Below are 22,610 nucleotides of genomic sequence, written 5' to 3' on the forward strand. Positions count from 1 at the left end.
AAGTTCTGGCAAAATGTTTCAAAATTCTTATCAGCAGCTGGACATTTTACCAGTAATGGTCCAGAGATTATGATGAGCCCATATGAGGAACTTCAGTGGATACATGTTCTGTCATTAACTACTAAAACTGCAATAACAAAACCCAAAACCAACAAAAATCTGTTTTTGTGAATGTGACTAGTTGTTGAGACCTGTTTTCTTTAAAAACACATTTGCTGAAGGAGCAGCTTAAACCTCGTTCCCAGGTTTCTTAATGACCATGAAAATGCATAGGGAGAAACAGAGTCCTACCTATTACTGCCCAAATTTTTGATGGGAGTAAAAGGTGTTATTGTTGTTCATTAAGCACATAAACTCCCTGTACTAAATATATGTCTGGCTGTTGTTTCACAATTGAAACTGATTGTTTCTTGAGTTATTAAAAAATCAAACCACAACTAAGAGTCCCCCAAATCCTTTTTAAAATAAAATGTTTTTAATAGAAACAGAACAGTCAAAATAAGTTGCTACTCATTAATACTCTGAGTATTAATGCAACATCTATCTAAGAAGCTGAAAGTTCGATTACAAATGTTTTCTGAGTTAAATCTGTTGCAGAAATGAGTAAGCTGTCTTGGACATAATTTTGCACTTTCTCATTGGAGACCGTGTTGCGTGTGTTCTTGGTTTCCATCCTTCTTTTCAGTTGAACTGAGGTACTTCTGTGTAGATGAGTCTCTAGACTGTTATTGTGTTGGAGGAAGAGTGTATTTAGTTGTTGCATTTTATTTACAGGGTATAAAGAATACTTGTAAAGACTTTGTCTTGTATTTAGTCAAAAAGGAGGCATGTGCTAATTTCATGTGTCACTTATAATTAGGCTTCTGTAATTTTTTAACCCAATGATCTTTCTATGTCTATTTAATTTTAAGATTTTAACATAATAGATTCATTAAGAAATTCAGAGACGTGACTTTGAACAGACCAAGTCTTTTCTTTCCACACAATGAATTAGAGTTGAAATACGTCTGTATTTTTAGATTGTGAGTTGTATGAAGTAGTTTTTGTGAGTCACACTTGTACTTTTGTGATATAGGAAATAGTTTAGTGTGTGCATGGCACTTAGTCTGCTTTATGGAGTTGTTGAAGTACTTCATGAATCTGTGTTCCTCAAATGGACAGTGACAAATCTATTACCACAATATACAGTCAACTCTCTAAGCACTTTTGTTGGCAGATGCATTCCTTGAAAACAAGAACAGGAATTTAATTTCCTTGGAAGAATAGCCCGGAAACTTAAACATGTAATTATTTTAAGAGAACAGGGAGATGGGGTAGTGTTGTGTACCTGTGCTAATGTCTCTGGTCACCGTTCTCAATTTAATATACTAGAATACCCTTGTCTTTATCTCAAATATTAAATAAATTAAGATATTTCTCTTAGAAAGTAATTCCATTGAGAATGTACAAGCACCAGGAAAGTACCATCTCAGCTGTAATGCTATGCTGTCTTTAGGCATTTTTAGGAAGCATTGCATCTGTAGAATTTGGAGAGGGGTGACTTTTTTTTATTGTCAGCATGAACATAGTATAGTGCTTGTCACTGTCTTGTCACATTTTGGGACAAATAAGTATTCTGTTTTCTATGCTGTCTGCTCTTTCTAAACCACCAGGTTCTCTTTTCCTAACTCTGCTCTTAATTTTATAAATTTAGTAACAGTCCAATGTTAACTCTTCTGCTATTCTAATGCTTGTCATGCCCCTTTTAAAGGAGTGGAGAAAACAGTCTTTCCAAAGTTAATTTGTTAAAGAGTGTGTAAATTTTGATGGTATCTTTTACTTTATTTGTAAATATTTCAGTAGTATTAAATTCCTCTGCTGTGGTGTGTGAAATGCACCGTGAACCTGACAAAGTCGTGCTGTGCAAAGTGATCTGCGAAATGCATTGGCAGCACTCAGCATCTGTTTAAATAATAGGCTTGTGGGAAGAATGGGTTAACACCACATAAATGTTTTCAGTTGCTGCACATCTTGGATTTACTGATATTCCATCAGAATTTTAGGATCTCTGGTTTTCTGATTATTGGAAGTGTGTCAGAGTTTCTGGGATGTCTGTGTCTAGAAAGAGTACAATGGAGTAAAAGGTTACTTTTTCTGAGGAAAAACAAACCTGAAGAGCTTCTGTGTTCTAAAATCTGCTTTAGTGAATTCAAGACCTCTATTATAGTAAGTGTGAACTCAAAAACTGCTCCTTAATTTGGTATCTAGATTGTGTCTATTGAAATAATTTTCTGTGGATGTATGCAGAGTACAGAATTCTTGATCTTGTCTTGAAACTGACTCAGCTATAAGGTGTCCTGGGATTTGTAGGGTTGAGAGATGTTTGAGTACAGCTTGTGGAATTTTCTGCTTCTGTAAAGCATTGCTGAGGTTTTAAGATGTAGAGGAGAGGGGATGTTCCTATGTTTTATGTATAAAAGCATCTGTACCACACACTACTGCATGATTTACACTTTCTGGGGCCAAAGCCACTTGTGCAAATCAGAGTAAAAGCAACAGACCACAATCTCCTAAATTCAAATATGGTTTTGGTGGTCTTACCTGCCCTAATTTTGTGCAGATTTTGCTTGTTGAAGGCATTAAATTTTAAAGGAGCAAGTTGACTTTGGCTGGATTTCCTTTTGCTTAGTTTGCAAAAGGTGGAGGTCGGGGCAGTGGTTGTTCTGCCAGCAGAACTTGCATGTAGCTTACAGCATTGGCTGCAATTCGGTCTGTGTTATTATTAGTGCTGGTAACCAGCCTGATGCCATGTATCCTAATGATATCTTTTGAAGTAATTTTTGATATAAAAATGCAATAGTGTAGGGGGAAAATCCCTTAAAGCTAGGCTTTTCTTTCCTTGTCCCTTCGCATTCCCCTACCGTCAGTTGGACTGATTCCTGTGTTCCCTTTGGGGAATTAAAAAGTAATTTCTAATAGGAATATTGAAGCTGTTTTGAATTCTAATTGCAGATTTTTAATTAGTTTCACAGTTTTGACCATTTCTTTAGCAAACTGTCTGTGTTTTGAGACTCTCAGATCTGAGTCCTGATTTCTTGGATTGCCTAAGAAAATGAGAAGCATGTGTGATGGGAATGTGCAGCAGAGTTGCTTTTCTCAGTGTAAAGAAATGATCATTAAGACACTTCCTGCTGCCAAGATGAAGCAATAAAGACTTGATCAGAAAAAAGTTTGGGGAAGCAAATTCTGTCTCTCCCTCTTCTGGATGTCTTGGTGGTGACATATTGCAGTTTCTAAGTGAAAGAGGAGGAAGTTTAGTTGAGGAGTGTGATTGTGGCATTTTCAGTTGTCCCACTGCTTTGTCTAGCAAAGGTGCTGAAGTGTGAGAGTAGACCTCAGTTGGTTTGCTTCAGGTTTGAATGCTTAAGTGGCAGATCTTGGTAATCTCAGATTTTTTCTATCTCTTCTGAAGTTTTAATTTGTCCTTTTAAATACTAATAATTTTTAAAGCTTCATATAGTTTTGAAGAAACCTGTTGTTCCCTCTAGGGCTTGGGTTGGAGCTTTAGGTGTGTACAACATCTCTGCTGTGACTACAGGAGTTTTAAACGCAGGAGGTTCAGTCCTTGGCACAGATACTCTTTTTTTAATGTGTGTTTCATTCTACACGTATTAAGTAAGCCTCCAAAGAACATATCCTTGCTATTTCTTATGCAAGGAAAAATTCTTTCAACCTTTACGATGTGGATCACTAGGATGTACTTTATCTGTGATACCTCCTTTGCAAAGCAGTTTGAAAGTGCACCCCCATTCATGATACTCCTCTGCACCTGTGCTTGTCACCTGTCCCTTTTTTGATACAAATTTCTCTGCATTTTTTACTGAGTGCAAATAGTTTGAATTATTTCTTTCTTTTGTCATACAAATATAAGCAGCTTTCATTGTTCTCACTTTCCACTACTATGGTGACTCTAGGTTTGTAAAGCAACCAAGTCTTCTGGTGCTTATGCATTTAAAGTTTGTTGCTTCAGCCATTTGCATAGGGCAGTTTGCAGGTGTTAGTTACTGCAGGTTTGCATGGAAACTTTGCAATACATTTAATTTTTACAAATAAAAGCACCAGCGGTTGTCTTAAAACACTGCAAAAACTTTGCATCCGTTGAACCAAAGCAAATTTTGAAATTGGAAACATGAGTTGCTAGATTAGCAATAATTATACTTATAAATTGCAAACAGACTGTAAGTGATCTCTTAACTTCTAATATCGTGCATTTCTACTCTACATAGTTATAGTGAAATGGAGAATACTCATTAATTTTTTTATTTTCAAGTTGCAATCTAAATGAACTGCTTCTGTGTTTTCCAGACTACATTTTGTAAGATGAAGAACAGAAAGCAATGTATTCAAGATAGTGAGGATCAGACGCATGAAGGCATGGAAGGTAAAGTTTGTGTGTGTGAAAATACTGAAGCATATTATTCAGGTCCAAGCTGTGGAGGTCTGATTTTTTTCATTTGTTCTCTCAATTAGTATGCAGCTTGTTTTGAAAGAAGTTGTGTAAACATAACCTCTATCTCATAACATTTGACTTTGGCCGGTGAGGTCCCCAAATAATTTCCTGTCTCTTCTCTTGTTTTCACTTGTTAACTTCTAGTAGCAAAACAAAAATGTTGATAGCAATTGCTATTCAGAGAAAATTATTAATTCAGAGTAAAATTTCTTGAAGAAGAGTTCATACATTTTTGTATTCTGAAAACACTTTCTAACTCTAACAAAATTGGGAGTATTCTTTATTTAATGTACATCATTAGGTAAATATTTGAAGATATTCAGATTAAGATAATTCTAAGAAAAACTAAAGTAAAGGTAGATCATGTGTATAGAAGATAATGAATATACAATGTGATGGTGTAATTTGTGTCATGGAGGGAGTGCAAATACAGAAGGAGAAAGGAGAGTAATGTCTAAATGACTACATAACCAATAGGAAACACTGATGCCTGCTTTATTGAAATATCCCTGTAATTAACTTCCCTTTGTTTTAATGGCAAATACTGGTACAATAGTCTATGAAATAAGTTGCATAGCTTTTTTCACCTGAAACACAATTTTCTGTAGTTACAAGTAAGTTGAATTCCAAGTTTTCAGGTCTAATGCAGCCAAGAAGCTGGCCAGAGAAGCACTTGAAAATGTATCTTCGTACTTCTTTCTTATTCAAATCTAGAAGGACTTTGTTTCAAAAACTGTCGAAACTTCTAAGTGTCAGTGTTAATAATACCAGGTGAAGAAAACGAGGAAAGCTGTTCCTGTTCTACTTTATTGTATGATGGCAACACGTGCCCCATCTGTCTGAACTGCCTCCTAGAACAAGAGATTGGGTTTCCTGAGAGCTGCAGTCATATCTTCTGCATGACTTGTATTCTTAAATGGGCTGAGGTAAGACTGAGCACTAAGGTGTGTGTTTATTTTTCAGTGAAATCTATTACATCTGATACCTACAGATATTTTTAAAGAAAGTTACAGATTTTGGCTTTGCACGGAATTGTTCAATGACCAATTTGTAAATAGATTTTGGAAAACTTTCTTCTTAATGTGATAAAGTATTTTGTGTTTTCTTTCACTAGACAATCTTACTCTAATAACTTAATGGTTACTAGAGATTAGGGATAAGTAAACAGATTGGTGTTGGAAGATCAGACAGTATTACGTACGTGCTATAATATTGCATTGTTATTAGCTTAATCTTACTTTGTGATAGCCTTTAGGCTGTTTGTCATAGTGTCAGCTCAGGGCTGGTACCAATATGTATTCATGTTAGTCTACAAAATGAGTGATACAACCTTCGTTTTCTAACTGTAAAGAGAATTCAGCTAAGAGCTTTACTGCTGGTCTGAGAAAAAATTCATTTTAATGATGGCTGTTGTTTGTTTTATGTCGATAACTTTGTAGATAGTTCTGGAACCTTAAAGTAAAATGACTTGTTGAACAAATCCTTGGCGACCTTGTCCTATTTAGCCCCTTTTCCCTCACCTATGTCATGCAATCATTGCATTAAGCCTGTGTCTATACCTTTCCTGTAACTTTCAATTATCAGTATAAACCACCAAATTAATATTGCTTTGTACTGGGATGAGTGGGGGTTGCTGCCTTTTGTCCCGCTTCTGTGCACTTGAATTAGTCTCTCATTTTAGTGAGACCACTGTTTGATTTCTTTGTATTATCATTCTTTTGAAGTAAACGATGATTTTGGTTGCAGTATTCCCTTTAGAAGGTTGTTATCACTTGTAAGTATGTATATATGCAATATGCTTATTCTTGCCATATTTTTAACTTAATTTTTGTGCTTTTTATTACTGAAGGCCAATGGTAACACAATTTTCTGAAGAATCTGTATGAAATTCAGAGCATTAAAGAAAGTTTATTACATGAAAGTTGGTTTAGATTTACAAACCAGATAATAAGCAAAGTTTCCTGTTGCCAGATTTTCTGTTTTGCATTTGATTCATTGGAGCAATTTTATTTGTAAGGAAGAGGAAATTCTCACCTGCAATTTTACCCTGAGTGACTTAGCTGGTTGCTATAATGACAGCTGAAAAGCATTAAAGTGACATTCACAGGGAAGCAGTACAGTATATTTATTGGCTTGCTGCTGGATTTGAGTTTGTTCACATTGTCTAACAGATGCTTTTAAGCCCAATGAGGAAGAGAAATTTTCTTGTTCTAAAGGGGCAGATGAATGATATGACATTTTTCTTGTCACGTCAATTTTATTTTTTGTGGTCTGAAGTGCTGTTCAAATAGAATAAAAGCAAATTCTCTTAAGAGTTGACAGGTAAAGTAGATGCAATTCCATAAAAAAAGATGTTTGGGGTGTTTCTAAAGCTACATAAGGCTGCTGCTGCTGCTTTTCATTAGTGACATCAGATAGGTAAAACCAGCCAGATTTCCTTTCCTGGAAAGGCCTGTTGAGTTGATGGAACTCCACTGCCTAATCTAGTAGTTTTAATTAAAAGTAAAGTGGCAAAAGAAGTGTTGAAAAGTGGGTGATGGTTCAGAGGCTTCAGCTGTGAGAAGCAGACGTTTTATAGATTGGAATGATAGAAACATATTATAAGCATGTCAGCATTTAAAACATGCTGATGCCATGTGCTTTTTGCCTGTTACTAATATTTAGTAACTGAATGTGTTCTTTTTTGAGAAGTGTTGCATAAGGGTTAGCTTTCTTTGGTTCTTGGTTGATCATAACCATAATTTAAGTCATTCTGAGTAATGAAGATGTAAAAAAGATATAAAAATTAGCTGCTGTTAAAAAAATATACTGCCTAATTCTGGCTAAAGATTGAGTATTTTTTTGGAGTATTAACAAATTGTTTTTAGAAATGGTGTTTACCTCTTTAAGTGCTGGAGAAAAACAAAATTGAGGATAAAATTATTGAATGAAATCTTAAAAAAAAAGAAGACTAGACTAATATTCACATTATTTGACTTGTTCTTTTGTGTATCTTCAGTTGTGTTCCATACACTTAGAGGCTTTGTCAGCAGTCTATCTTCAAGCTGGATATTTCCTTTGTTTTTCTGTGTTGCATCTGGACTTCAAAATATAACAGGAGAAACGACTTCTTTAAACTGTTGTTTTCAAATTGTATGTAATCATTGCTCTCCTTAGAGTTTATGGCTAACTGTGTAGACTCCAATCAAAACCAAGGTAGTTTAGGCAGAGGGTGAGAGTTTTAGTGTTCTTCTTCCTCTTCAATCTACAGGCGATTTTCAACATTGCAGCTTCAGTCAAGTGTCATGTACCAGCAGGTCTTCTGTCTGAGAGCAGCAGCCGTAACACTTTGAACATCTTGCTTTTTAAGAAGTGAGAGAGAGAATATAGATTTTAAAAAAGCACTTAAAAGCAATATATAAAAATTGCCTTTAATCCAAAGGCTAAAGAGGGCTAGGAAACTTGCCATGGAACAGGTCTAATACATTAGATCCTGTTGGCTAAATCTGAACATTTAGTTTCAGAATTAAGTAGCTTTACAGTTGAGTCAGTGCTGTATTTTCTTTCCCTTTGAATAAAGGTGTCTTAACTCCTAAAAGAAAATTAAGGGGCAGACCAAGAATCCCCACAAGGGTTAATCTTCAGAGTAACTTTCTAATATGTCCCTTGAATTGTTCTGCTCTCTTTGGCTGTATTAATTGTGGCATTTGAGAGCATTGCTATGCACAAAATTCTGTTGCTTATGCTGTTAAACTCTTCTGTACTATTATATTGTCAACTTGTATGCCTTTGGCCACACTAATCAGTGCTCTCCCAGTCATTCCTGGGCAGCACTGGGCTGGCAGACTGCTGGGGGCTGTTTTCAGCAGGCACATGAAGATTAACATAAATGTCTGTCATCCTGTGCCAGCTGTCAACCACTTCTGTAAACCAACACGGTGTAATTTACTAATGAAGACTTTCAAGCTTGAGGCTTTGTATTTCAGTGAGTCTGTGCTGGAAGATCATAAAGAGTAAAAGGTGCTAAATCTGGAGCTGAGGTTACTGGACATACCCTTCAGTGGGAATGTTGGAAGGACAGTGTAAATGAAGGGTTGCTTTCAGTATAAAGAACGTCTATGTGATAACATTATTCTGGCCACATTAAAAAAAAAAGGGGCAAGGTGTAGCCAACAACAAAAATCCCCTGTCCAGAGTTTTCGAGCACCATCAGTGATGTTGTGTTACACCAAAGGAAGCAATTACGTTAGTGTGTTTCTGTTGTCTGTAATACCATTAGTATATTAAAACTAGTTGGGTAAAAATGAATTTTTAAACCTTTTTTTCTGATAAACTTGTGTTTTGTATTTTCATTGGTAAGCACATGTTTTAGTTTATAATAATTGGTTCTGAAAGCATTTAAGTAAAACTGATGCAAAGAAAAAGTTAACTAGGTTTCTGTGGCAAACATGCACAAAGTTAACACCACCTCAGCTAAGAAACTGCTTTAGCAGCAGTAGTATCTTGCCTGTATGCATTAGAGAAAAATCTCTACCTTTTTTTTCTATTCTATTCAAAGAAAACAATCTTGGCAACAATAAATATTTACTTCACTGTAGGCTTTTAAACTTCCTTTCTGTTCTTCAGAGTACTAGTAAATGTACCAGAGATTTCTATCTCTGTCCTTCTATTAATTCCTCTTATGAGCCATCATGAGAGAAGAGTGTTAAAAGATTCAGTGTGTTGTCTGCATTATGACAATGTTTGTGTAACAGACATTGATTTCAGTGACCCTCACCTACCAAGGTTATTTATCTCATAAATAAGATAATGGTCCTGGTTTCCCTCATTAATTTTTCCTCATCTGGAGAATTTGAAAGTGGAGTATGTATAGTCATAAATTCTCCAAAGCATTGGGGCACATTCATGTAGGGCCCTGTACAGGATCTGTGGCTGACTAAATAAAACTAAGCAGTTGGCACGAAGAGCTGTCTTGCATTATGTTTCTAGTGGATGTTCTTAGGTGTTTTTGTTCGTAGCTTTTGATGTTCAGTTCTTAGAATAGTCATTGCCTTTGTGTTCATTCAAAGTTTGGATCACTGAGTATGTGGAGTATGCTACTGCACATGTATATTGTTCTGAGGGTAAGGAGAGTTACCTGTATGATAACTGGGATTCTTAATGTGTATTCTTTCTGATTTGGATTCCTTTCTAAAAGATATAGGAACAAATCAGCTTATGTGGCAACGATCTCTGCAGTGATCTGCAGTACAGAGCACTGTGGGCAAGATGAAGATGACACTAATGAACCAAACATAGATTGTGTTCAAAGAAACACAACCTAAAACCCCAAAAATAATAGTGGGAAAAACCTTATTGTTCAAGTGTACCCGAAGTGATCTATACATAGACAGTTCATCTGATAACTGATGTTCAGAAAAACTGTATTAATCAAATTGTTTCAGAAAGTGTAGATTTTAGATACCTTTTTGCAAATTACATGTTTGCTTTGTAGTATACAGTTGTTCTTGGCTATTTCTCTGCTTAAGCAGGGGGGTTGGGCAAGATGACCTTAAGAGGTCTCTTCCATCATCAACCACTTTGTGATTTTGCAAGTACATTCATGTAGCAACTTATGAATGTTAATGCTGTTTAAGTGAAGTGCAAAAGTCTGAGTGGTTTTTGTTTTACTCCGGTTGTTCCAATAATGTCTATACAATGGAACTTAATTTGTCAACACTTTATGGCAATTCTGTATTGGAATTTAAGAGCTAGCCTACTGTGTCATGTAGGTAGAGAGAAGAGAGCTGTTTAGATTTGTAACTAAGTAGTCTGCTGATTCAATGTTAAAACTCTAATTTGTCTTCTTTTGCACTCTGTATTGTTACTATCCATCAGTGATTTTTTCCCCCCCAAAAATACTCTTGTCAGAAATAGTGCTTTCCTAAAGCATAACTATAAAACCTTTAAATGTACTTGCTTTTTAAAAGTAGACTGAAAAAAAAAAAAAGTAATCGTAAGTTTTTATATGCTTCTAGAAAACAGTGCATTTTCTGATGTCTGCCTACTTTCATCAAAATGTGGAGAGGGTTTTTCTCACTACATGTGGTGTAATGGTCTCCCTGTTCACTGAAGCTGGAGGTGGAATTGTGGGCTTTTTACTGCACTGTTATTACAAGATGAAGTAAAATATATGGACACTACTTTAACTCAGGTTTAAGCCTGAATTTAATTATGAGAATCTGGTATTATTTGTGTTTAATGGGTTATCTAAGAGTGTAGGATCATGTTTCTTTTTGCATCATCTTTTCAATACAAAATTTGGAGAACAGAGTTTATTATGAGCTACTTGAAGAAAAAAAAAATTGGGGGAGGGCTTTACTGCAGCTACTTGAATTCTGTACTTGCATCTTGTTACTACTTGTTATGAAATCTCATAACATGGAACTTGATGAGATGCGGATATCTGTCAAAGTTATTTTATCAGCCAGATATGTTTTGGGGTTAGCTTGCACCTATTTATATAGCTTTCTGAAAATTCCTAGCTGGAATATAGTAACTGCTTCAGCCTTTTGCCTACCTCACTTTGTTCAAAAGCTGTTTGAAGTGATGCAGTTAAAGTAGGGGACAATTGCTCCTTGAGTTTAGAGATCAGAGTTTTGTGTCACTCTAGCAGTTACAGGAATATAGAAATTAAGTTATGCCTGTGGAGCTAAAGTAAGATTTTTCTAGAGAGTCATAAAAACCAAATAAAATACAATAAATTTTCTTTTTTTTGAAATTTGAAAACCAAACACATTGCTCCTGAATAACTTTTCAGGGCTTGCAGATTTTTGTGAATGCTTACGTATTTTATGAAGTGAATTCTTCAGATATCACAGGATGAATGAAAGAATGAATCACTGTGGAGTTATCAGATTTAACATGAAAATTCTCAATAGTTTCACGTGGTGAATAAAACAATCAAAGACATTTTAAAGTGTGCTGAGCTACTAGTCTGTGTTTTTCCAAGGAAAGAACTGTTGGGAAGCAAAGCAGGTCACTAATACCAGAAGTGAGGTTCTAATGTTATTGATGATTACAATAAATACTGCATGTTCTGATTTTTAAAGCTATGCTAAAGGAAGATATTGTATGAATCTGTGGTTCTTCTAAGGTTGTGACATATTTCACATACCTTCTCCCTTGTGTACAATAAAAGTGGTAGCTGCTCCTCAGACTTGTTCCATCTCGGCATCTTCTTTCTTGTTTTAAATGTTTTTCAACAAAAAGTACGGTGTATGTTCACTATTACTTACAAGGCTCCCTGAACAGAAACCTCAGAAGTGTGGGATTACTAACCTGCCTTTGATGAAAGAGGACTCAACACCTTTGCTACTGAACCATGTTCTCAAAAAAGATGAGAGATGAGTTAAAGGCCATCACTCCTCATAATTGCTTCTTGTAGTGAATGTTGACTTTTTTTTTTACTTTTTTTAACTTTAGTCCTTTGTGTAACACAAAAAACTTGTCTTGCTGTTGGGAAAGGGGACAGGGGAAGTTTGGGGGTTTTTCTTCCATTTTAAAGGTTTGTTTTATTTGTTAGCAGACAGGTGAGAGCTGATGCATGTTTAGACAGAAGTAACCTCTAGTTTCCCCTGGGGTACCAAGCAATTGTACTTCACCTGGGGCTGGGGTTGTACATGCAAATGTCCTGAGTTTACTAGAATTTCTCTTGTGATAATGTTGTCAGCTTACAGAAAATGCTAAGGCTACGAAAAGCAACTGAGTAGGAGTGGAAAGAGCATCTGCTGTTTCTGAACATATCTGAACCTAATGGTAGTTTTTGACTCTTCCAGTATGTTTTCCTCCCTCTCTACTACTGTGTATAATTGTATTAAGTTGTTAAACATTTGTCCAGAAGAACTGAATATTGAACATCTTTCTAGTGGAGCAAAAACACTTGTTATTTGGATTGCTGCTAGTAACACTTAGTATTCTACGATACTTTATTACAATGAGTTAATGTAACTTACAGTGACTTAAACTTGGGAAGATAACTTGACATTCATGTGTAAATTTAATGTAGGAAGGGACTGTACTGGATAAACATTTCAGCTAAGGTAGATCGTGAAACAAGAATAAAAATGGCTAAGAAAAATAACTTCATCCTACATTTTACAATCTGGTATATCTAAGAATGAAACTATGTACCTTGAAGTTTGCAGTGGATTCAGAAGCTAGAGTGCATTACATGCTGTCAAATATCCTGATGGAACATTGCACTACTGTGCTACTGTGGGTTAGCTTACCTTGACTGCGGGACAAAAACTGTCTTCATTATCTGAGTCCTTAGGGAGCTGGCTTAATTACCCAATATGCATTTCTTATCTGGGGCCATGACACTGCAGAGAACAATGGTATTCCCCAAAAGAGGAAGTTTTTAGTTAGGATAAAATACCAGAGCATCAAAGGGTAGGTAATGGCTTTAACTTACATTCTTGTTCAACAGCTTGTTCCTGAAACTACCCCTGGGTTTTTTTTTTTTTTTGTTAGTTGTTGGGTTTGGTTTGTTTTTGTTTTTTTTTATATCAGTCTTATTTGGTTTTATCTACTTCAATTGAAATCAGAAGCTCAGAAACTTCCTGAATACTCAGTGTTTGGGGGTTGGTAGGTAAAAAAGAAGTTGAGTACTCTTTGAAATTGAGAAAAGAACAGAATTAACTGGAAAATTAGAAGCCCCAATGAAAAGACAAGAATGAAGTTCACAACTGAATTTTGGGGCAGAGTTCATATGCAGGTTTTTCATAGCTGCTTATGTAGTTCTAGTACTGCATCTTGCTTGCTACAGATCTGTAGCTCTCTAAAGTGCAGAAATTACATGCCCCTTCAGGGCATGCAATTCATATACTGGGTCTTGTTCAGTGAGTGAATTAGGGCTGGAGGCTGGGTGTGTGTTTTGGTTTTTTATTTTGTTTTACAAATGTTGAACTGAGCCTTGGAAGGCCAATGGAATTAAGGTGTGTGTGGAGGGTGTAATAATGACAAAACCCCCAAACCAAACAAAGAACCATGCCCCCACAGCAAACACGTCTGGAATTAAAAGGAATAAAGAGTTCTCTCACAGCAAAAGTTAATATCCAGTGTGGATTTTTCTTAAAGCTGATTCATTTCATGATCCACTTGGGTGGAGCTTCAGTTGAACTTCCCATTTCCACGGTGAATAACGCGTTATTTTTCTCTGTGTTTGTGTTTTATCTGATGTAGTGCAGCCTCAATAAGATGGCATTTAGGTGATCAGGGAAAACCAATAAATTGCTATTCCCATCAAACGGTAGGGTAAAATAGCCTTCAGTTTCCTTTTCTTGAAAATTGATTTGTAAAACTTTAGATGTGTTACATGCAGAAGTCTGTTGTCTCCGCTGACTACAATAGAAGAGATGTGGTATAGTCAAATAGATTAGCAAGGTGAGGAAGGTGTTGCCCTGTTTACTTTTTGGCCATACCAGTTTTATGTTTTGGGGGCTACACAGCCCAACACACTTTCTGTCGAAAATGAAATCAAGAAATCGTATGTTAGAACAATACGAAATGTAGAAGACATTTGCATATTGTCATGCTTTTAGTGTTTTATCAACATTAATCTTACATTGAAGCCAAAGCAGTGTACCAGCTACTACGAAAAGATTAACTCTATTCCAGCCAAAATCAAGACATATATTGGTATAAAATCAATTACCTAAAAGGGATTAAAAAAAGAGAAAATATAGGCAACTTGATGAAAAATGCTTTAAATGCTTTTCCTTTTTTAAACACAACTTCTGAGTTACATTCTTGTTTCCTTTAGATTTTTCCTGAAAGAGCAATCTGCTTATATGAAACAAAATACTGAGTGTATGGATAATGTGTCCAAGTGCATTCTTACTGTGAACAAGTTGGGGTTTTGTGTGCTTCTGTAAGCTACTATAACAGCGAATAAAGTATAGAAAATTAGGGCTTCTCTTAGCTGTTTACCAAGTTTGTAATAAGAAAAATAATTTTTCAGACACAGGCTTCATGTCCTATTGATCGCAGACCATTTCAAGCAGTGTGCAGGCTGGATGCATTAGATAAGCAGATAAAGGTACGTTCCAGACTTATTTTCTTAAATAACTTCAGTTGTAGGAACATCTAAGTTATGCTGCAACCTTCAATAGAAGGTCTGTTGTGTTAAATAAGCTTTCCTAACAAAGTAATTACTGCTTTAATGTTTCTGTTACATATTTGAAGCTAGGAATTATTATTAATTATTTTTGTAAAGCAAGTATTTACCATGGTAATAATAACCATAAAACTTCTGTTCCTACTTTCTAGTATCTTTGAGCTTTCATGATATATCCAAGAACAGAAGTATAGTAACTGGTCTCAAAGTGTTTTTTAAACTAGGTTTTCTAAACAACTGCTATACCAATTATCATGCAATATTGCCTTTTTTTTTTAGCTGAGGTGAATCATCTTTGTTCACAGCCTACAATTCCCAGGCAAAAATACATGAAGGCAAGAGGAATCAATTAATGTTAAGCATTGTTCAACCCAAATCTCTGAATTTTTTTCAGCTTTCAATTCTTCAGAAAAATTCTGATATGGAGAGTAGTTTATCAAGTAGGAAAAAAACTCTTCTGATAGATGATCTTAAAAATGTATATAGAAAGATGTTGATGATTCTGTGTGAGATTTGGAAATTTTGTGATCAAATTATGCTTATAAATAGTTCATAAGCTGCTGGTTTTTCACTTTGTGACATTTAGAAAACAGGCTTCCACTACTCATTTCTTGTACTTCTTGAGGCCCAGGCAGTCACTTGTGAAGGAGCCATGCTGGCAACCACAGATACTTCCTTCTCATAGAAAACTGTGCTTGTGTATTTTGTCGTCTTTATTTCTGGAGAATCAAGGAAGCAGTTGAAACAGTATAAACTGAAATTTACATTTGGTAGAGTGTAAAGGCTGTATCAAAACACAGTTTGAAAGGTTGTCTGTTCATAGAACTGCAGTGTAAACCGGTGGGCAGAGAACAATGTCCCACTCTGAAAAAGAGCCACTGGAGCAGTAGGGATAGAGGGAATGTGTACCAAGATACGCAGACACAGTGGTCAGCATCATCACTGGTGCTATCAGGAGACTGGCAGCTTTCTCTTTGTGATATTCAGAATTAGAATGCTAATCCGTTAACGGGTTGCATAAAAAGCCAAGTTCAGGCATGAGGAAATACAAAATTTCTACTACAAACAATTCTAGTGTAGTCATTGAAGCAACTTCATAGGGTGAAACAATAGTTGTATTGCTCTCAGTGTTTTTGAGATGTGGAAAAAACTCAGTGTTGTATAAAATACATAAGTTATTTTACTCTAGAGCAAAATTAGGTGTGTTTTAGTTATGAGAAAGTGTGTTGAGTGGTAGTTCAGCATTTTCCCTAGGTGAACCTTGTGTATTCTGAACAACCAACTTAGTTTTAAAAAACTTAGCTTATAGATTCTTAATGGAAACTAGTGTGTAGCTCTGAGACATTTGCGATGGCAGTCTGAATGATCAGGGCTTTTTTGGTCTTGTGAACTTAGTATGCATCTCAGGCATTGTCAATAACAAACCAAGGTATAGGTTTTTTCTATTTTATGAAAAATGAATGAAAAAAAAAATCTACGAACTGTGAAGTCAAAGAAGTAAGATTTGAAATGTTTTCTAGTCCTTCTGTTTGAGCTTAATTTCTATATAGACCTTAAGAGACTTTGCATGAATTTAAAGTCCATGTGTCATGAGATTCTAGATTGGATTGACTCTATTTTACAATACAGGTTCAGGTTAAGAAACAGCTAAGGAGGAAGGAGGAAGAGGAAAACTGTGCCTGCAATAACAAAACTTACAGCCATGCAAAGATGAGAAGTTTTGTGAGGTTGGTTCTCCATGTAATTTCAAGCATTTGAATTGGAATATTCAAAATGTATAAAATGAACTTGTTTAACATGTACAGCCTGGAATTTTTGTAAAATTATTTTTATTATTTTAAAATAACTTATTTTTCCCCAGTGGTAGTTTAATTTTACTTTTATCATTGCTGTAATTCCCACTTGAATAGTTAAAATAGCAAGGAAGAAGTAGAGGGCAATGTATTTCTTGCATTGAGCTCTGTCAAAGTTGCAATTTTCAAGCAATTCTGACAAATTTTATATTAATTTGAAGTACGGCTAGATCAAATTTTAACAATATTTTTCTTTGTTTCTCTAAACAAACATCCACTTCCCTTGCATGTTATCATAAGCACTGGTGATGTTCCTCTTCTATAAAACATAGTTGTAGTCAAGACATGATTTTTTTTCTAGTAAGCTCGAGAGGGAACACTTCTGTTGTTATATGGAATTAACATTTCTGTTTTGATAAACTTTATCTTGTAACATTTGCTGCATTGTATAAGGGGAAGCTCAGGATTACAGAGATGAATTTTGCCAAATAGTGCATATCTAAAGTCAGTGTTTAATGGAATGTTTAAAAAAAAAGACAGTTCTTGAGGTTTAATATGAAGCAGACTTCACTACAGAAACAATAACTGGAGATAATTTACCTTTTTTGACTCATAAGAAAATAAAATTCACCATTCTGAATTAACAGTGACCAATATTCTTAAAAGGAAGCAGGTTATAACGTCTTTCACATGTTGCCATGAAATCAAACAATTGAGCATTCTGATTTAATACAGGATATGAACTTCTGTGTAAACTGGTTTTCTTTTTTTTTATCTAAGCTTTTTGAAGCACTGTGGCTTTTGATATATGGAAGGTGATATTCATGATGCAAATTCAGGTTTTAATAGCAGTTAGAACTTGGTTTATGCACGCAAAATAAAAATACCTTAAATAGGAGCAGAGTTTGTTTGGAATGTGCCTAGAAACTGCTTTTTTAATGTCTTTTTTTTGGTCTTGCAGAAGGGCTGTATGTCCAGACAGAGGGCCAGTAACAGTAAAATTAAGCAGAATTGTGAAGAAAAAATACAGTAAGTTGGTATTTGTCCTCGATTTGCCAGAATTGCTGTTTTATTAAGGAACTCTAGAATATCTTTTCTTGATGAGCCAATTTAATTTTTTTAAATTGCTTACATTTGTATATAAAACCAAAATTCCAAGTAGTAGAAGTGGAACTTCTAGAACAGAATTACAGTATGTGAAACTCCTGTTTTTATATTACTGGAAAACTGCCTCTTCAGTTTCAGTCACAAGTCAAATGGATGTGGTTTCAGCCTCAAGTAATTTTCTGCATCAGGCAGCTGGAGAACAGCTAATGACTAGCTTTTATTCACAGAAGTGTTTTAGTGAGAGTTCAGATACAAGCAACTCTTAGCTGTATTTTGTAGTTGCTATTCTGAGGGGCTTATTCAATAGAAATTGTTTGATAAGTCTGTTCATAACTTAGGAAATGAAGCAAATACCTGAAGAGGTAAAAACTGCTTCGTATCTAGAAAGCTGTTGTGAAGGTGCATGCATTTTCATTTTACTCAGTTTGTATGTAAGCATTGCAAATGCATTCAAGACAGACGTTTTGTTAACCTCCCATTGCATTAATGATTTTGATGAACAGTCAAGAACTAATATGCTAAAGTTAAGATCTAAGTTTTGTTTCTTGTTCCACAGGTAATATTTTGTATGACAAACAAAACAAGAAAGCTTTGTCTGTGAAGAGAAACAAGGTTGGTTCTGATAATGAAACATTTGTAAATGCTTTTATTAGAGCATTTTGAAGGCTACCTTCCTGGTTATTTTCAAGGTTAACTTCTATTTGCTAATTTTAGTATGATTCAAACTTTTTTACTTGGTCTCTTTATGTCTTGAAGTAATTAGAATATAGGGCTAGGTTATAGGAGTGTCTTTCTCAGATTAAATTTAGTTTTGTGGTGGTAAATATTTTCATTTAGATTAGGATATTACACTATAAGATACTGAACCCTGTTTTCATCTATCTTCACCAAAGGAAGATGATTTCATCTACAAGCTGTTAGCCAAGCACCACTGTATGAAGATTTTCATTATTTTCAATAAAATACATAGATGTAATCAACCAAGTAATTTATGTGAATCTGCCATAGACATTATGGTTTGCATCAAGTTGGGGTTTTTTTTTAATGTGAGATTACTGTCAAGAATGTTTCTGTTTCCAGGTTTCTTGTTCATAAATCTTAGGCTATAAACACAGGATCACCCGATGCCAGATTTATAAGGAGCTGTAAAGGCTCTCTTGTTTGGTTTCTACCATCCCTCCTTTCAAAAATACTTTGTGTCTCTGGGACAGTTTTTGTTCAGTGCTTTCTTACTCATAGTTGTACCTGTAAATGAATGTGAATGAAAAGGTTTTAGGCCATAAATTTAATTCTGAAGTGTGAATGCCATCATTTGCCATCATTCTGTCTTACCTGAAATTTCAATATTTGGAGGAAAAGCTCTGTTCAAGTCCCTGTTTTGGCTACTGCTTTGTTTCACGTAGTGTGGGGTATATCCTGTGTATTTTCAATAGGTGATGGCCTGAGTTGTCACTTCAATTTGGTGCTCATTACACCATAGCTGTCAGGGACATCGTTAGCTCCAGTTTGCCCCTTCTAAATCAGGTATTTGGAAATTTTGGTTCTGTTACCCTGTAAACTTAAAGGTACCTTTCACTGAATTGAAGGGGTTTTGAACTGGAAAGATAGGGCTTAATGGTAGATCAGCCACTAATGTGACTTCATGTTGGGGAATGCTTTCATTTTTAGTTTCACTGATTTGTGGTGAAGTGATTAATAGCATTAATGTCTCAAATAGTACTGTTGCAAAAAAAAAAGTGCATAAACAAAAGTAGAACCATTAAAAACCTTCAGGAGGAAGTACAGGGCTCAATTATCCTAGAGATGTTCAAAATTTAAAAGAATTTAAAAGAAAGCCCTGTTGTACTAACAACCACTTCATAAGGACATTTGTGGAACATCTGGATAGCTTTTTTAATTGGAGGGAGAAAGGTTAATGTTCGAAATTTATATTATTCTTAAAATAAAACTTAAACCCAGCAGTTTCTTAGGCAAAACCTAAAATTTGCGTGCTGATGAAATAGGGCATGTTCCCAGCAAAAGTAGCTCTCTGTGCCAAGGTTTGATGGAGCACATGGATAATGACTGCATACTGAGACATATATTTATATACATTCCATTACAAAGTTTATTTTTCACTTTGCTGAATTAAAATTGTGGGGGTATTCTGAATTCCTGTTTCAGAATACCAGTCATAGGGAATGAACAGGAAAGTTTTAGTCAGATTTGAGGTGGTATGAGCCCTTTAGGTGCTGTGGCAAAAATGGATCAGTGTAGGTAAGTGTGTCAGTGTGGGGAAGAGTATCTGGAGGGTTATTATTGGTTTGTTGATGGGGTTTGTTTTTTGGTTTTCCCCCAGCAGCCAGCCCCAGTGCCCAGCTGCAGAGCTCCCTGCATGCCTGCAGACAGTGACAGTGCACGGCTGGGCCTTGTTAGCAACATAAATAGGTGGTGGTGGTGGTGTGTTTTGAAATACTAAGTGAGTTCTGAGTGTTGTGCCTCTGTGTGAGGGCCCAGTAACTAGACACACCAGTCTGTTGTCAATTTTTTATTCCTGCCTGAGAGCAAAGGAGAATCCCAGCTACCCTCATTATGTTTTCTTGTTACTTGAAACAGAACAGTTGGTGAACTGCTGTGCAGGGGTGTGAAGGTGCTTGAGCTGTACCTACTGTGGTGCATTAGGTAGCAGAATGGTGCAATAGTGAAGATCAGGCTTATTTATTTGTAGTGTCTGTGTAGAGCATTAAAGATTTTGCTTTATATAAAATAAGAAGTATATCTGCAAAGAGCAGGTGTTGAAAATTTAGAAAATGAATAGAGAAAATTTGTTTGCTGTAACTGCAAATCTCTGCATATACCTATGGAGCTATTATGGTTTCTGCTTTTTGTGAGCTAAAGTCTTGCTGACCTAATTTAATTTCAGTGCATCTTCATGTATTTAGTGTTAATTATTTTATTTTGGGTGTCTTTAATTCATCATTTATTTTTTGTGTAGCCCAGAAGACAGACCTGTTGGAACGAGTGCATCAGAACTAATTTCTTCAGCACGCTTCTGGCTGGTGGCAGCAGTGAAGAATCCTTTTTTAGCTGTAGAAATGACTGGTTAGTGTGTACTAGCGCTTCGTATCAATTGATGGGTTACTGTCTTGTAGATTCTGAAGTTCCTTCTGCTCCTACTTGTGTATATATTGCCTTGAAATACTGAAATTGAAAGATTGCCAGGGTTTTTATTCATTGATGAAGAGCAGCTAAAGTATAAACACAAACATTTAAAAATGAGTACTGTTAAGGGCACATGCCAATTTCTCTCATTTGTTCAGCATAAGAAGCACATACTTGAGTATTTAATCTCATTGATTTAATAAGAGTTTTATTTTTAGTTTATGTTTAATTCCTTGCTGAATTGAAGCCTTGGATAGGAAAGGCTTAGCCCTGTTATTACAACAGCAGTTACCAAAAGAGTTAACAGTAAATATCCTGGTTTGTATCAGAAACAGTCTTCTTTGCTGTTGTTCCTTGATTCCAAGAGGAATACTTTAAACATCCATGAAGCAATTTTGCATTAAGCAAAATACTTAATTAAGCCTAATACTTAAGAATGGGTGTATTAAAAAAATTGTTCACTGAATAGATGGAAAAAGAACAGTCCAAAAGAATGTTATTTGGATAATATGGCCTAATAAAAAAAAACAACTACTATGTCTGTGTGTTTTTGACAGTCTGTAAAACATGAACTTCTTGCCATGCATGTAACAGAATTTATTTGTCAAGATGCAAGTTTTTCCATCCTTCAACTCCCCAGCAGATGCATTTCATCTCCTGTTTTCCATTCCATCTGCTTTATTTATTTAGGACTTTTTTTATGTTTACTGTGACTGTGTTTTTCCTCTAAGCAATAACCAATGCATGGTTTAATCATGACTGTTGAAAGTTCTAATACAGTTAAATTAAAGTCATTGGTAGAAGCAATTACTGAAATACAAAGTCGTCATAGTACAAAGTTACTTTTTATAACTTCTTGTATGAAATTTGTCTTTCAGTACAGAATTCACAGAAGTCAATGCAGGGATCAGACAGAAGAGACAGGAACTGGAATTGTCCTGTTCATCTGTGATTGCTAGAGTTGAAAGGTCTGTGTTTGGGATTCATAGTGGATCTTAATACTTCAAGTTTGGAGTTTGATTGATTCAAATTGCTCTTTAGATAGTATATCATTTTCGTGAAACTGAATAGCGTTTACATTTAACTTGTTAAATTTTTGTGTATTTGCTGCTTGGTATTTTTATGTCAATAGATTCTTTTCTGTATGTCTTAATACTTTTTTGGTACTCATGACAAGCATAGTAACTCCACTGAATTGTGCATCTTAATGTGTCACCTTTTCACAGAAATGTGAGTTTGAATGTATTTTCTATTTGGAAGCTAATATTCAATGAGTTTTTAAAATTATTTCTGTCCCTAGATATCAAATTATATTTGCTTTAACATCAGTCTGATTCTGATTCCCCACACTACCCTGTACCCTCTTTCATGGGTTGATTCTATCACTTTTTCTGTCATCATTTAGGAAAAAATACTGTTTGCATCTAAAAAGAGCTAGCAGGAGCTCTATCAAGTGAAATAGAGAACATAAAATAATTCTGTGGGTTTTTTTGTTAGAGAGCAGATGTGTGTTAAAACATGCCCTAAGGATATTTTTGTGAATATAAAGCAGAACCACAAAAATAACTGATTTTAAAATAACACAGTAAGAAATTGGTTCTATAATCTCAATTTCACTACATATCTCTTTACTCTCTTTGGTATAAAAACAAATACTAAAGTTAAAAGAGGAAGTGAAGAGTTTTTTAATTATAATAAAAAATTGCATCTAGGTTTGAAATAATTTAATTGTTGTATATGTACGTTTTCTTAAGGGAAGTTTCATTATCACTCAGTGTTAATGTAAAGAATGTAGATCTCTAACTAAACTGTTTTTGCCCAAGGTTTGCTGAAGGAGTCTGAATAAGTATATATTTCTTTTGTTTGTATGAAAAAAAAAAGAAGCCTTTTCTAAATTCTCATGTAGACTATTTCTCAGTTTTCTGCAGAAAAGGTTGCTGTT

General features: G+C 35.2%; 1 protein-coding gene across 4 annotated transcripts in view; it reads left to right on the forward strand.

Annotated features, from left to right (window-relative positions):
* Positions 1-22,610, forward strand: part of SCAF11 (SR-related CTD associated factor 11) — a 47,460-nt gene that overhangs the window by 11,405 nt on the left and 13,445 nt on the right. For 3 of the 4 annotated variants that reach the window (XM_032106466.1, XM_032106463.1, XM_032106464.1), the window contains 8 exons: positions 4,345-4,420; positions 5,261-5,415; positions 14,472-14,549; positions 16,257-16,354; positions 17,382-17,449; positions 18,084-18,139; positions 20,502-20,608; positions 21,547-21,636. In XM_032106466.1, coding sequence (XP_031962357.1) covers positions 4,360-4,420; positions 5,261-5,415; positions 14,472-14,549; positions 16,257-16,354; positions 17,382-17,449; positions 18,084-18,139; positions 20,502-20,608; positions 21,547-21,636 — 713 coding nt within the window. In that variant the 5' untranslated portion in view covers positions 4,345-4,359. The remainder of the gene's footprint in view (positions 1-4,344; positions 4,421-5,260; positions 5,416-14,471; positions 14,550-16,256; positions 16,355-17,381; positions 17,450-18,083; positions 18,140-20,501; positions 20,609-21,546; positions 21,637-22,610) is intronic. The other variant, XM_032106465.1, reaches the window with a different exon arrangement.

This window comes from Corvus moneduloides, chromosome 4 (assembly GCF_009650955.1).
Source record: "Corvus moneduloides isolate bCorMon1 chromosome 4, bCorMon1.pri, whole genome shotgun sequence".
In the NCBI taxonomy this organism is placed as follows: Eukaryota; Metazoa; Chordata; class Aves; order Passeriformes; family Corvidae; genus Corvus; species Corvus moneduloides.